At 54.5% G+C, this 15522-nt stretch overlaps 2 protein-coding genes across 3 annotated transcripts; one reads left to right on the top strand and one right to left on the bottom strand.

Moving 5' to 3' along the window:
• Positions 1-903: 903 nt before the first annotated feature.
• BET1L (Bet1 golgi vesicular membrane trafficking protein like) lies at positions 904-2930 on the bottom strand. Its single transcript, XM_066320612.1, has 4 exons — positions 2893-2930; positions 2158-2249; positions 1426-1482; positions 904-1208 (listed from the first exon to the last, which is right to left on the bottom strand). The coding sequence occupies exons 1-4, from the start codon at positions 2909-2911 to the stop codon at positions 1041-1043; spliced, it is 336 nt and encodes a 111-aa protein (XP_066176709.1). The 5' UTR covers positions 2912-2930; the 3' UTR covers positions 904-1040.
• Positions 2931-2978: 48 nt separating this feature from the next.
• Positions 2979-15014, top strand: RIC8A (RIC8 guanine nucleotide exchange factor A). 2 transcript variants are annotated; one of them, XM_066320608.1, is made up of 11 exons: positions 2979-3078; positions 4450-4623; positions 6885-6932; positions 8987-9601; positions 9944-10038; positions 10803-10953; positions 11506-11601; positions 11754-11898; positions 12256-12400; positions 13085-13204; positions 13947-15014. In XM_066320608.1, the coding sequence occupies exons 2-11, from the start codon at positions 4540-4542 to the stop codon at positions 14065-14067; spliced, it is 1620 nt and encodes a 539-aa protein (XP_066176705.1). In that variant the 5' UTR covers positions 2979-3078; positions 4450-4539; the 3' UTR covers positions 14068-15014. The 2 variants fall into 2 exon arrangements, with proteins under 2 accessions (XP_066176705.1, XP_066176707.1); XM_066320610.1 differs by lacking the exon at positions 2979-3078 and having other exon boundaries at positions 3319-4623.
• Positions 15015-15522: the final 508 nt, after the last annotated feature.

Genomic DNA, 15522 nt, shown 5'->3' with positions numbered 1-15522 from the left:
AAGGCAAAGGAACACCCAGCCATCCATGAAGAGGTTTTGCTGGAAAGTCTAAATCAGAGGAGGAGGAATGGCTGAGCCTTGGCTGTTACAGGAAGAGAGAAGCAAATAAGGAAAGACACCCCCCAAGGCAAGGCAAAGGGTTCCTTTTGCCTTCTAAATTCATAAACAAATCAGCAAATCCCTTCTTGATTCCCCCCACACCTGACAGCATTGCAGGGGAATTCCACCTCACCTCAACCGCTGCTTTATTGGCACACCATCTCCCCAAAGTGCCCTAAAACCAGGGGAGTCTGATTTAGTAACTTAATTTGCACATGTGAGGGAAGGTTCTGGAAGGTTCCACACAAGCGCAAGTCCACGTGGTTATGGACTGTGGCCCTCCCTTCCCACAGGGTCCAGCCCAGTTTGCCCACAAGGATGATAAAGACAACCAAGCCAGGATTTAATGAAAGTCCTGCTCCCCTGTGTCTCTTCCCTGCCACAGTCTGAGAGTATCCAGGCCCAGATCCATTGCTAATTCCACCCAAAAGCAGCACAGGTTTCATTTCAGCCCAGGGATATGGTCTGCAAGTCCCAGGGAAACAGAGAGCAGCCACACGGAATGTAAGTCACACTCTGGTACTCCCAAAATCCTGTAAATCAGCATCCTAAATCCTACAGCTCGCAAAGCTCAGCTGGGTTTTGGAGCATCCACAACTCCCTGGACTTGTTAGTTCTTGTTTTTCAGTGAGGGAGATGATGTGGAAGTGGCCCTTAGAAACAGCCCACGGGATGTGGACAAGACAGGAGGTCACGGCCTGAGCCACGACACCAAAATCACGTTAGACATGAAGATCCCTTTGGAGCCAAACTTGTTTTGGATGAGCTGTCTGGGCCCAGCTGGAGCAACAACGAGGAGCTGGAGAGAGGAAAAGTCACTGGGAAGGTGGAGGTGTGGCTGGAGGCTCCTCTGGAAAACACGTGGACAGGTCTGTGGATGCTGGGGTCCAGCCTGTGACACCTGCCCTGCTGAGGGCCCTGTGACACGTCCCAGCCCGGGCTCAGGTCCCCGCCCGGGACACCAGGTAGTAGAGGATGAAGAAGATAAGGATGAGCGCCACGGACACGGCGAGGAGCAGGCGGCGGTTGTCCCGGCCGGAGCGCGCCATGCCGGAGAAGCGCTTCACGCTGCCCGTCAGCAGCCCCGTCACGCTCAGGAAATCTGAGTCCTGCCAGGAAAAGACACATTGGAGGCATTGCAGAACCATGGAATATCCCAACATGGAGGGATTCACAAGGACAGGCCCTCAGAGGATTCACAAGGACACCCCAACAATCCTGGTGCTGATTTAGGGCTTTTCCCTCAAGAGCTTTTGTCATCCCACATCTCATCCCAATTCCCTGATTTGCACAGAAAGCCCCGCTTCCCATTTCCCAGGTCCTTACCATGCCATCCAGGTAGCGGTTCTGTTCCTCAGCATCCTTGTCAATATCCAGAGCCAGCTGCAGGGAAAGGCAGGAAATGGGCATTAATGAGCTTTTAATGTCCAGAGAACCTCTAAAATCTGAAATGCAAATTATTAAAATGAGCCACTGCTTTCCCAGCTCCAATAGACACACAGGAGCTTGTCTGGTGCAGGAACAAGGAAAATTATTCGCATTTCCCTGTCAGGAAGGTAAACCTTTCCAGCTCTGAACATAAAGCCTGACTGTCTAAGTCTGCCAGGTAGAGTGGGGAGTTTAATCCCTGGGACACAATGGCAGGAATTCAGCCTACCCTTTTACCCATGGAGTCACTGACTTCTTTCATGGTTTGTACTAAATTTTTAATAATTTACGGCTTAAAGCTCTAAATCAAAGTGTTTGATGTTAATTGGAGCAAACCTGCTTTAAGAACAGTTACACAGAGACACAGGTATTTTCCAAAATTAATCTGCCTGCCTTTTTTCATTACATTTTCCCCGAGGAGGTGAGCTTAGCAACAGCCCTGTGTTCAGGTCGAACAGGGCTTTGAACAACCCGGTCTAGTGGAAGGTGTGCCTGCCCATGGGAAGGGGTGGGACTGAATGAGGTCCTTTCCAACCCAAACCTTTCCATGCGTCTGTGATTCCCTGCAGTACTCTCAGGTAATCAGAGCACGTCCTTCACCTCAGCACCTGATGTGACCTCAGCACTCACCGACTTGAGCCTGGTGACCTTGCTGGCCAGGCTGTCGGCCATCCGCTTGTTCTCCACATCCAGCAGGTCCTCCATGGCGCTCGGACTCTGCCCTGGGGAGAAGAATGAGGAGCACACATCGTCACAGCCCCTCCTCGCATGGTTTGCACCATGGAACCCTCCAAGAGATGTGACCAAAGCACCCCAGACTTCCCCCAAACAGGCCAGGGCAAGAACCCAGACTTGCACCCTGAATTGCCACCACGGCCCAGCAGCAGCTGCGGGGGTTCCATGGCCAGGGACACCCAGGGGTGAGATTTGGGTGAAACCTGGCAAACCCGGGGCCCTTTGCCCCTCGGCCGTGTTGGGGTCTCTCGGCATTGCTCCGCATTGTGGGGCAGTTGGGGGCTCGGGGGTGGAATTAGGACTTCGGGGGCAATTAGGGGCTATGGGGGCAGTTAGGGGCTCAAAGGGATACTTAGGGTTTATAGGGGGCGCTTAGGGGTTCATGGGGAGAATTAAGGGTTAGGGGGGGCAATCAGGGGTTCGGGGGGGTGCAACCGAGTATCCCAAAAGAGGGCCAGGCAAGCAATTAGGGCTTATAGGGGTGCGACTCCGGGGCAATAGGGGAGAAATCAGGGCACTGCAAGAGGCCCCGTGGGGTTTAGTGGGATCGGGAGCTCCTCCTCCCTCTGACCCGCTCCAGCCCCTCCTGCTCCCCAAACCTGTCCCTGTCGCTGTCCCTTGTCCCCTCACCTCGGCCCCGCTCCGCCATGGCTGCCCCGGCCCGTCCCGCCCCGCCGGGCGGAGCCGCCACGAAATGTCCGCCCGCTCTTCCTCCTTCTCCTCCTCCTCCTTCCCCCCGGCACCGGGACCCTCGGGCCGCTCGCCCGGGCCGGGGCGGAAGGGCCGGAACTCCCCCCGAGGGATCCCGGGCCGCAGGTACGGCCAGCGCCCTGCCCGGGCACGGCAGGACAGGGGGCTCGGGGATAAAAAAGAGCGGAGGGGAAGGGGGGGACTGGGGACACGTATAGGGCTTTGGGGACAAGAATAGCGGTCTGGGGACAAAAAGAAGTTTTAGTGAAATAATTAGGGGTTTGGGGAGAAAATAGAGGTTTTGGGGAAATAATAGGGGCTTGACACAAAAATAGAGGTGTGTGTGTGGGGAAGTAGGGGTTTAGGGACATAAATAGGGTATTGGGGACAAAAAAGGGAGTTTGGAGTTTACCCAAATGGTGGCGGAAGGAGATGGCAGTGTGAGGAGCCAGTAGGAGTATGGAAAAGGGGGCTATGCCCAATGATCCATTGGTTCATGTCATCCCCCCAAAAGCAGAGGTGGCTCCCCTCCATCCCAGCCCCTGCACATGGGGATGCTGCCCCGGGCCAGCCCAGCCTCCTGTCTCCACAGATTTCGCCTTCCAAAATGCAGGATCTGCCTCTTTGGGTCTCTCCAAAAAGCTCCTCTGAGGCTGCGTGGGCAGGAGGGCACAACCCGTGTGACTCCCAAACCCCGGGGGCTCTGGGGCCCCGGTTTGTTGAGGTTGGTGTGATCAGCTCAGCCTCATCCTCACGGGAACATGGAAGCTGAACACATGTCCGAGCCCAAATCTGCTGGATTTCCCGTCACTGGGAGTCACGTCCTAACACCGTGGGCTCGCGTGGCTCCGTGAGCCGCTAAACCGGTGCCGCGTCCAAAATAATCCCGCGGCGCTGCGCATCTGCTCGCTGGCCGTGTCCGCAGGGACAGCCTCTCCCGGGGGGCTGCCGGCTCCGGACGCGCCTCTTGGCTGCGCCTGCAGGGATCGGCCATAATCCAACCCGCCGCCGAACCCTCCTCCGTCTGCTTCCCACCACCTGCGAAGGTAGCTCCGCCTGCAGCCGGAGGATGCTCTCCCGCCTGGCTGCCTCGCCGCTCCATCTCTTGTCACTCGACGAGAATGTTTCTGCCTTTTATTTGTTATTTTCCCCCCTGTGCGGCAGCAGAAATCAGGGCAGGCGGGGAGGAGGAGGAGGAGGCAGGGAGCTATTTCAGGGAGCTGCTGTTATCTGCTCCACGTTAATCCCCAGCTGGTGGGGGAAGGTTTTCCCTGAGTGCTTTCCTGGGAGGGCATCTATTGAACATTGAAAAGCAAAGCGAGGAAGAAGAGGATTAGCAGGAGAGAGAGAGAGGAAGCTGGCTGCTGGCTTTGCTCGGGTTATCCATCTGCTCCACTTTTATGGATGCAGCAGTGTGAGCAATATCACTCAGGATTTTTTTTGTGTTGCGTTTTTTCCCTCCTTGCTCTCTCCACCCCTTTCTCTCTTCCCTCTCAGAGATCTGTGTGCCGAGCTGCGTTTCCATCACCCTGGAAATCCCCTCTCTCCACTTCCTCCGGGTTGTGCCATAGCTGAGCTATTGGGATAATGGAGCTCCAGGCTGTGGTGTCCACGCTGGAAAGTGGGGAGCAGGACACGGTTCTCAAGGTGCTGCAGGTCTACAACCAAGCGGTGAGTGAACATCATCCCCTCCCTCAGCTCGGGGACTCCTATAAAAATTATTATCCAGATCCCAAGTAAAACCTGGCCAGGAAGTAAGAGTCAGTGTGAGGACTGAGTAGAAGGAGCTTTTGTGTTAAGGCAGTTTTGGAGGTGCTGAGAGAGTCCAGGGAGGGGCTGCAGGTGAAATGTTGTTGGGATTTGCAAGTCAAAGATGATCGGAGGTGACTGCTGGATCTCAAATGGGCACAGCTCTGAAAGCAGTAAATAATGAATATAGAATGTCAAACCTCAATGATCTGGAAGCAGAGATGGGAGCATTTCTAGCCTTAGGGTAGGAAAAGATTAGCCATGGTGCTAAATCTCTGCTTGGAGAAAGGAGACTGAGGGGAGACCTCAGCCATTTACAGCTTCCTCCTGAGGGGCAGCTGCAATCTCTGCTCTCTGTGACCAGTGATAGGAACCAAGGGAACTGCTGGAGAGGTTTAGGCTGGATATTAGGAAAAGTTTCTTCCCGCAGAAGGTGGTCAGGCACTGAACAGACTCCCCAGGGAGTGGCCACAGCCCCAAGGCTGCCAGAGCTCCAGGAGCATTTGGACAGTGCTCTCAGGCATAAGGTGGGATTGTTGTGGTGTCTGCACAGGGCTGGGAGCTGGACTGAATGATCCTGTGGGTTCCTTCCAGCTCAGGATATTCTATGGCTCTGTGAAATGCTGTTTGAAACAGACTCTGGTTGTCAGGGAAATTTCCTTTGGAGGTTTCCCCTAGGAGGGGCTGGCTCTGTGGATCACTCTGACTCACTCTGCACCAGGCTGGAGTAGGTGGAAGCCGGCAGGGAAAACCTGAGGAATATTTTGCAAGAGTGTGTGAGAGAGAGAGTGTGGAACTATTCCTAGCAGTCAAATTTGGAATGGGGAGATACTGGCCAAGAAGGAGCAGGTGTCTGTTAAGGACAGCACTGAGGATTAACAGCACCAGCAGCAGGTGCAGGGCTGGCATCCTCAGGGTGCAAACAGTGTCTGTGTGCTCCCAAACCACTATATTTCCTGCTGGATTCCCCCAGCTGGGTACTTCCTGGGGTGTCAAGCCTAGGGAACTGGAACCACAGGGTTTGCTGGTCTGTCTGGAGGAAATGGAGCAGTCAAAGAGGATTACGAAACTGCAGATAAACCTGGCACAGCCTGGCATTGCTTCTGCTGCAAGACTGATGGTTCTGTATCCTTTTCCTGAAGATTTGTTGTAATTCACTGTTGTGCACACAGTTTTTGCTTGCTGGGAATAAACTACAGCTAAAGCAAAACCCCAGGTGTGGCTAAAGTATCCCCAGATGGGATTACAGCCTGAAGAGAGGATGTGCTGAGGGAAGAACAAGCAGCCTGTCTGTGGAACACGGCAGTGCCAGGACTGAGCCATCAGCTCCTGGTAACCTGGATGAATCAGCTCATGGAGCTCACACGCAGCCTGGCTGGAGTACACCTGTCCTGCCCTCACACCTGGGGCCGCTCCAGGCATTGTGTCCATTGCTGCTTCCAGGCTGGACAGAACCAGTTCCATCCCTGGGCTCTTGGTGACTGGACACACAAAATCTGTGTTTTATGGATGTTAAACATTTTCATTCTCTAGGCTGGGATCAAATGCTCTCTTGGTATGAACAAAGATTGCCTCAATCACTGGGAAGTGCTGCTTCTCCCCAGGCACCTGTGATCTCCCCTGCTCTTCAGTTCCATGACAGCAGGTTTGGTCAGGAAAGAGGCCATCAGTGAAGAGCAAACAAAATAGGAAGAGAAACACAATGAATGGAGATCAAGAGTGTTTGTTAGCATGGGGACAGGATGAAGTGTGGAGATCAAGTCCCTTTTGTTTAAAGAACAACCTGGATAACCATGAGGATCCATTCTCATGTACCAGGGAGACAAGACTTCTTTGGGTCAGGAAAAGGAAATTTAATATCAAGGGGAGTCGTGTAGGCACAGCTCAGTGGTATCGCTGAGCTAGGGAATTACCGGCTCTTATGGGATATTGGGATTGGGATGAATACTCACTGTGCTGCTGCAGTATTTAAACTAAATCCATCTGTCAGCTGGCCTGTGGCATTCCACTGGTGCAGTGGATCCAGGGGTGATGCCCATAATGTGGGGGGCGACTGTCAGGAGATGGTGTGTTTGCTGTTGCAGCATGTTTAGGACCCACTGCTTTCCAGCTGAATGGCTCTGCCCTGGTCCCATGGAGGTTTACGCTGTTCCTTTTGCTGATTGATTTTGTTTTTCCCACAGAAATCTCAGTGCTTCATCTTCGAGGATGAGGAGCGGGAAGAGAGGAAGGTAGGCACACGCTGCTTGCTGTCCTCTGGTCAGTGTGTAAATCTGCTGCTCTGTAGTCATGTCCAGCTGGGCTTGGCAAGCAGCTCCCACAGGAGAAGAAATGAGAGTTTCCCATTAACTTAGTTAGGGAATGGTGTGCTTGGAGTGTCTGGCTCTGTTTTTTCCATCAGTAGTTGGTGGTTTTGGATAAATGTTGACATCCATCTGACACTAGCAATGGTTCCATGATCCGTATAGTCCCAGCCGTGGATGTGAGTGATCTCTGGTGCCTCTGGACAGGGATCACAGCAGTGCTGGCTCTGGGGAAGGGTGAGAGGCTCCACTGGAAGCCAGCAGTGGGATTTGCCAGGAGCTGTGCATTAGCAAATCCTTTGAGCTGGTGTAATCTGGCACTTGGAGGGAAGGAATACTCTGCCTGCTCATTCCTGCTCCTGCAGCTCTTCGTGCCAGGGCAGGCCTCAGCCTGGCTGTTCTGCCATAAGAAGGATTTTTTTCCCTGAATTATTTTCCAGCTGGCTCAGTTCTGTGGTGGATGGTGCCAATGCCTGTGTTAGCACAGCAAGCGCAGGCCAGGTGACCTGGGTGGAGAGCAGGACCTCCTTTGTCTGTGCCAGGGCCAGCTGCTGCCACACAGTGTTCCAGGCACAGCCTGAATGTTGCACTGGATCTGATGAGATCCGAGCTCTTTGCCTTTCACTGACCCACTGTTTGAGCTGGAACAGTCACCCAGGACCTGCCTTCAGGCACAGTGTCCCACTTTTGGGGTGTATGCCATGAAATATGAGATGGACATCGCCACTAGTTCCTACTGCTTGGGTGTTCTGATGGTTCAGCTTCAGGCACATCCCGAGATCTCTTTCCCCTGAGCCAGCCTGAGGCTTTGGTTGCTGGGACTGACTCTGGAACTCTGTTTCCCTGTGAGGCAGGAGACGTGGGACAGCTGTACTTCATCATTTCCCCAGGATGTGAGTGTGGGGCACACCATGAGCCTCATGTTAAGGACTGGAGTTCAGTTTTTCTTCATTCCTTCCCTCAGTAGCTTCATTTCACCAGGGGAGAGTCAGGTTGGATATCAGGAGGAATTTCTTCATGGAAAGGATGGTAGGACATTGGAAGGGGCTGCCCAGGGAGGTGATGTAGTCATCATCCATCTCTGGAGGTATTCAAGGAATGACTGGATGTGGCATTCCATGCTGTGGTCTGGTTGTGAAGGTGCTGATTGGTAAGAGGTTGAACTTGATGGTCTTGGAGGTCTTTTCCAATGTGGATGATTATGGTTAATGACTAATGATTCTCCAATTATTTCGAAGTGTAACCAATGGAGCTGTTAAGCCAGTTACAGGCCTCATTTTTTGGGTTCTTTCACTCTTGTAACATCACAGAAAGACCCATGCCCTGATCTGTGTTGTGTTTGAGGATCTGCTGGACTCCCCCAGCAGTGTGTGTGGGTTACTGGTGTGACATGAAGTGTTGCCACACGTGGTTCAGCCTGAGCTGCCCATGTCTGTGAGGCCTTACCTGTGCTCTCGTGCTGCTCCATGACTCACTGTTCCCCGTGAGCTTTGCAGCTCCTGTGAATTGTGTTAGTGGGGCTCTGCCAGTCTGTACCCATGGAAGATCTGGGCCAGTAGGTCTCTAGACAGCACTGAAATTGAGGAGATGCTGCTTATTTGAGTGTCCTATGGTCTCTTCACCTCTTTTCCCAAGGCATCAGGTGCTCTCCTCATCTCCCTTGGGTCCTGTGTCCTTCCCCTGTGCAGTGGGCAGGTCGGCACTGTCAGCCTGAACCATCCTCACCATGGCAGAGCTACAAGAGTGACCTGTTTGTGCTCTCCCTTTGCACCCAATACCCTCTGTAAGGCATTTCTTCATGGCTGTTCTTGCCCAAACTGGTCAGGATCGATGCCAGAGCCAGGCACTTGCTGAGTGCTGCTGAGTGCACACCTGAGCAGGCCCAGGTGACACTGCTGTTGTCCAGGGCAGAGCATGCCAGGGCCCTAGGGAGCACTGGGAAGTGTCAGTATCCAAAGCACTGCTTGTTTCCAACTGCACAGAAAATGGCCCAGCTGCTGATCAAGTTCTTGGAGAGGGAGCTGCAGCCATCCTGCCAGGTCACCTGCCTGGAGAGCATCCGCATCCTGTCACGGGACAAGCACTGCCTCGACCCTTTCACCACCAAGGAAGGCCTGAAGACCCTCTCCAGGCATGCCGGCATCGATTACTCAGAGGAGCTCATCCGGGAGGTCCCAGACTTGGATGTGATCCTGGAATCCCTGAAATGCCTGTGCAACATCGTGTTCAGCAGCGCCATGGCACAGGAGCTGACCGCAGAGGGGCGGCTGGTGGTGGGGCTGGCCCGGCGCATCAAGCTCTACAACGAGCGGAGTCTTCCTCACGACATCAAGTTCTTCGACCTGCGCCTGCTGTTCCTGCTGACGGCCCTCAGGGTGGACATCCGGCAGCAGCTCGCCCAGGAGCTCCGAGGAATCAGCCTCATGACAGACACCCTGGAGCTGACCCTCAGGGTCAAGTGGTTGGACCCCTATGAAGTTGCCACCGAGGAGGGACTTCTCCCACCTTTGCCTCGGCAGGAGACGGAGCGAGCCATGGAGATCCTCAAAGTGCTCTTCAACATCACCTTTGATTCCAGCAAGAGGGAGGTGGACGAGGTGAGCTTCTTGGGCCTGTGGCATTTATGAGTTTCTGGGCTCTGGCTTTCCAGGTTTTCTCCTCCCTTGCATTTTCTCGTCTCCCAGACTCATCCTTGTGCACCCTCAGGGTGGTGAGGGACTCAGGTGTCCTTAGGCCACTTCCTCTGTCCAGTGCAGTATTATCCCTTACTTTGCCTATGCTTTTAGAGTATTCCCAAATGGAGAATTGAGAGTCTGCTTTCCCTGGAATACCTTGCAGCCCATGATCAGGCTGGTGGAGGGGGGAATAGGCTGCAGGCTCTGGGATGTGTGGGACCCCCTTTGCTAATCGAGGTGTTCCTTTCTCCCTGTTGGGGCCAGGAAGATGCTGCTTTGTACAGGCACTTGGGTGCCCTCCTGCGCCACTGCCTCATGATCTCTGCTGACGGCGAGGACCGCACCGAGGAGTTCCACAGGTGTGTGTTGGGAAAAGCTTCACCAGCTCCCCCAGGCACATCCTGCCTGACCTTGGGTGATTGGGAGGGACCCTGCTGACCAGCAGCTCTTGGGTTTAGCCTGGGGATCCCTCATGCTGCTAGAACTCCAAAACAGCCTTTCCTGCCCTGGGAATGCCATGTGTGAATGCTGTGGCCTCCTGGCCCCTGAGGTCTTGTTCCGTGTTCTGTGTCAGGCTGTCCCAATGGTGACGTCCACCTCAGTGGGCAACTGGCCAGAATGAAGGGTGCTGCTTTGAGGCATTCATGAGTTGGCCTTAATTAGTCTTAAGCCATGCTGAGAAATTGGCTGTGTCATGTTGCCAAGCATTACTGGTGCAGGGATTTCAGCTTGGAGCAGGTGATACCACCCTGTCCCCAAGAATACATAGGCAGGGGGATCCCAAGCAGTGCTGGCGTGGAACATCAAGGTTAGGAGTGACACAGGAAACTCCAGAGAAAGACCTTGGACTACCCAGATTGGTCCTGCTTGGCTCTGTGTCAAGATCTGTGGGTTCTCAGACGTCACTAAACTATCTTTGGACTCTCAGCATACAGTTAGCTGCTCAAAGAGGACCTTAGGTTGTCCCCTTTGAGTGGTGTGAGGAGCTTGAGATGCTCCAGGAAAACTTGAATTGCAGGGTCCTCACACCAAGTTAATGACAGGCCTTCATTTCTGCAGAGCTGAAGAACTTCAGTGAGCAAAGCTCCATTGCTGTGTGTTCACTTCTCTTTCACATGTACAGCCACACAGTCAACCTGCTGGGCAACCTGCCCCTGAAGTGTCTGGATGTGCTCCTGACTCCCAAAGTGCGGCCGGGCTCTCTGGAGTACATGGGTGTCAACATGGATGCGGTCAGCATCCTCCTGGACTTCCTGGAGCGGCGCCTGGACAGGGTGAGTGGTGGGGCTGCTTCTTCCCACCTTTGCCTCAGCCTGGAAGAGCCTGGTGGGAGCAGCACACTCGGTTTGAAGTTAGCCCTTTGCAGGAGGGACAGCTTTTGGCAGAGGTGTGCTTGGTGGGACTAAACCAACATCCCTGAACCGGGAAGGAGACTGCCTTTGAGGGCTGCAGGCAGTGAGACCAGTGGAACAGTGGATGATTAGCTGATAATTAACTGTGTGATCCAGTGGGCAGTTCTGGAAACCTGAGTTCATGTTGTTTTCAAGCTGACTACAGTTTTCAGCCTCTGGAGTTGTTCCAAAGGGCCTTCAAATTTTACCACTGCGCTTCTCTGCCCTGGATGCCCTGCCTAAATATTTCTGGCACTGCCTGTGCACAGCAAGTGGTGTGGGAAGGAAGGAGGCACTGAATGCCTATGGCAGAGGTTGGGAAGCTCTGTGTCTATCCATCTCCCTGATGGTCTGTGCTCATGTTCTCCGGCATGAGCCAGACAAGCTGAGCTCAGCATGATTGACATGCTGCTCCTTCTGGGGATGTTTCTGCAGGGCCACAAGCTGAAGGAGAGCTTGACCCCTGTGCTGAACCTGCTGACGGAGAGTGCCCGAGTCCACCGGCAGACCAGGAAGTTCCTGAAGGCCAGGGTATGCTGTGCTCAGCAGTTCAGGGGTGCTGCCCTGAGGGGAGGGGAGACCAGTGAAGCCCTCCTTGTGGCCACCCTCCAGACACCCCTGCTGTGGGTGGCTGAGGCCTTTGGTGCCCACAGTGACATGTCACCCTCACTGTGGCCCTGCAGGTGCTGCCACCTCTGCGGGACGTGCGTAACCGGCCGGAGGTGGGGAATTCCCTGCGGAACAAGCTGGTGAGGCTCATGACACACATTGACACTGACGTCAAGCACTGCGCCGCCGAGTTCCTCTTTGTGCTCTGCAAGGAGAGCGGTGAGTCCTGGGGGCCTTCCACAGGGAGACCCTGAGACTGGAGCCCACTGCAGGGCTCTGCCTTCCTTTGGGACAGCCCCACCGAATGAGGAAAAGGGGAGAGCTCCAGGAACTCTGTGGGAAGGAGATGGTGTCTCTCAGGCCAGCAGTGAGGGACAGGCTGTGCTGGAGAACATCCCAGCACCCTGCACACAGCCTGGCTCACGTTCAACTGCCGTGCATGGGCCTTGCTCCCTATCAGCATCTCTGTGTCTCCATGGCCTGGTGACATGGCACAGCTATGCTGCTGGGGCTGGTGGGAACCTGGGGCTGGAGGCAGGAGGAGCACAGGGTGGTCTCTGTCCCTTCTCCTGGCAGTGTCCCGGTTTGTGAAGTACACGGGCTACGGGAACGCCGCGGGGCTGCTGGCAGCGCGGGGACTCATGGCCGGCGGCCGGGAAGAGGGGGAGTACTCGGAGGATGAAGACACGGACACAGAGGAGTACAAAGAGGCAAAGCCCAAGTAAATAGATCCACTCCCCCTCTAGAGCTCCCTTTCTCCCACACCTTCCTCCTACTCCTGCTTTATCCCTCTTCATTACTCTTCATGCACCTTCTGCCATCTCCCTGTTCTGCTCTTCCACATGCAGCAGGGGTGGAAGGGCCTGTTCTCCTATCCCTCTCCAGAGCTCAGTGTTGCTACACCCAGCTGGTTTTTGTTCCTCTTTTTCTCTTCCCTCTCTTTCTTTTTCCCTTCCCTCTCTTTTTTTAATTTTTTCCCCTTTCTCTCTCCTTTCCTCTGCAGTGGGTGGAATCTTGAGGATACCAAGGGTCCACCCATGGGTCCACCCATGCATCCCCTACACACCTGTTCATTGTCCCTGCAGGTTGGGTTTGTTGGGAATTTCTCCATTAACTTTTGTCTCCTGCCTTGAGGAGAGGGAGGAAATGTCGTCTGCCCTCATGTATCTCATTTCCAGTGGCATTGGCAGGAGGGGATGTTAGAGAAGAGGGAGGTATTTGTAAGTACATAGGTCAGAAGCCCTAGTAGCGCCGTGATGGCAGTTGGGGTTCAGGGCACGAGCAGCAGTGACAGACAGTCCTGCTACACCATTCCTCTGCTCCATGAGGCTCAGAAGGATTCCAAACAGCCCTTTGTCACCTGCTGTCCCCCTCCTGAGCCCTTGCCTCACTGTTCTCTGTGCAGCATCAACCCTGTGACGGGACGCGTGGAGGAGAAGCTGCCTAACCCCATGGAAGGGATGACAGAGGAGCAGAAGGAGCATGAAGCCATGAAATTGGTCAACATGTTTGACAAGCTGTCCAGGTACTGGGATTGGTGTGTGTCAGGGGGTACATCTGTCACAAACCTTCCTTTGGCTGCATTCCCAAGGCCTGAAGGGATCTAGGAGAGGGAGTGGCAGGGAATATGTGGGGAAATTCTTCCCTCAACATGGCCCTGTGATGTGCAAGGGAAGATGCTGCTAGCTCCTCTAGCTTTGGTGTGATGGGACACTGTGGAATTCCTTGCTGTGCTGTTCCCAAGCACTTGCTGCTCACCAGCTTTGTCCAGGTGCTTGGGAAGGACAGCAGCCTCTGTCCTGGCAATTCTGTTCAGTGAGAAGCAGCATATTGGGGACAGACAGGGGGGACAGATGGCAGCCAGTGCCACCAGCCACTTTCCCTGTTGGAGTGCTTTATCCGGTTATCTCTGACCCAGAGGAGCCCAACTGAGTTCAGGCTTTCAAGAGTAGGAGGGAAGTAACTCCATCATGTGTTGGAGGGAGAGGAACATGGACATCAGTGCTAGTTTTCCTCTGGGAATCCTGCACCACACAGAAAGGAGCCTATTCCAGGAAACAGGATTGTGCTTCCCAGCCTTTGATTTGCCATGCTGGAACTTTTAGGGCTGGGACTGTCTCCACTTCTCAGAAGGGATCTTTAGTGGTACTGGGATCTTTAGTGGTCCAAGCCGTTTCCACAAGCCCCACATTCCTGCTGTATTCCTGATTTGTTCCCACGCTCTGCTGCAGCTCTGCCTTACCTTCCCCCTCTCCTCCTGGCTGCAGAGAGAAGGTGATCCAACCCATGGGCATCACTCCGAGCGGCAACCTGGCGCCCATGGAGAACGCCATCCGCAACATTGCCGACGAGCACTCGTCCTCCGACTCGGACCTGGGGCTGGACTGACCCAGCTCCCGCTGCAGCCACGGAGAGCCGGGCTCTGGCCGCTCTCCCTCGGAACTGGTGCTGCACCCAGGGGCTGGCACTGCGCCAGGACTCTCCCGTGGGATCCGGATCCGGCCTGGACCCCTCACAGCTCACCACATGGAACACCTGCCTCCTTCCCAGCTCCATAGCCACCTTTCCTTCCAGAGGTCTCCTTGACCTGGCTCCACCTCGGTCTCTCCTGTCAGCAGCCTTGAGGATTTCACACTCCAAATTGCTTCCAGGACTCTCCAGTAGGATTTTTGGTTTTCAAATATGTGCTGTTTGGGAAGAAGGGTCAGGGGGAGGCTCTTCCTGCCATTTCATCAGGGTTCAGTGATCCATGGAGCCTCCTGTGTGCGTGTGGCCGTGTGTGTGTCCAGCCCCACAGTGGGGGCTGCTCCCCAGGAATGCCGTGGGAAGGGGGGCTGCCAGAGAGGACTGTGGGCCTCCAGTGGGAGTGGGATCTGCAGGGCATGGTGCAGGTGGCTATGTCCATGTCTGTGCACACTTGGAATGTGTGTATGAGCAGAGCAGAGCTGGTGAGGCCTTGGAAGCTTCCAGCATTCCACTGGAGCAGGAAAGAGCACGTGGGTGGCTGCTGGGATCGCTCCGATGTCCTTTCCCTGGCACTGGGCACTGTCCCTGTCACCACCCAGCTGCGTTTGGGCGTTTGCCTCTCCCCACCTCTGGCTTTCCAGATGAAAGGCCAATACCTGTGCTCGGTCCTTGTCTCCTCCTCACTGTCCCCAGGTCGCTGTGTCCCCCAGGGGCTGCTGTCAGGCCTGGTGTAGATTTGTCTTTATTTTTATTCCTCTTTTCTTTGAAAAGGAAATCTTCCCATTCGTCTAATGTATCCGAGTTTCCAAACCTCCTGTCACGAGTAGGAATGCACAAGTGATGCTAGAATAAAGCCAGCCTGACACGTGGGAGTGTAGCTGTGACTCCTGTGAGCAAGGAAATCCCTGTGGCTGTCCCTGTGGCAGAGGATCCCAGATGTTCCTGCCCATGTGTCCTTAGGAGCTAGGGGTGTTCCTGAACATGATCTAGGTGGTGAAGAGCTGGAGAGGTGCTTTGCTTGGTTTTCCAGTTTCCATGCCGAGTGCTTTCCCTTGAGTGCTGTGCCCAGCTCTGGGCCTCTCATGGCAAGGAAGAGATTAAGGGGCTGAAGTATGTCCAAGGAAGGAAACAGAGCTGGGGAAGGGTCTGGAGCACAAGGAGCTGAGGGGGCTCAGCCTGGAGAAAAGGAGGCTCAGGGGGGACCTTCTGGGTCTCCACAAACTCCCTGACAGGAGGGTGCAGCTCCCAGGGAGCAAGAGACAGGGTGAGAGGAAATGGCCTCAGGCTCTGCCAGGGGTGGTTCAGAAAAATTTCCTCACAGAAAGGGTTGTGAAGCATTGAAAAGGGCTACCCAGGAGGTGGTGGAGGGAATCCCTG

This window comes from Sylvia atricapilla, chromosome 6 (genome assembly GCF_009819655.1).
Source record: "Sylvia atricapilla isolate bSylAtr1 chromosome 6, bSylAtr1.pri, whole genome shotgun sequence".
Classification (NCBI taxonomy): Eukaryota; Metazoa; Chordata; class Aves; order Passeriformes; family Sylviidae; genus Sylvia; species Sylvia atricapilla.
Note: the sequence above shows the minus strand (reverse complement) of the source record. Positions and strands in the feature narration are given on the sequence as shown.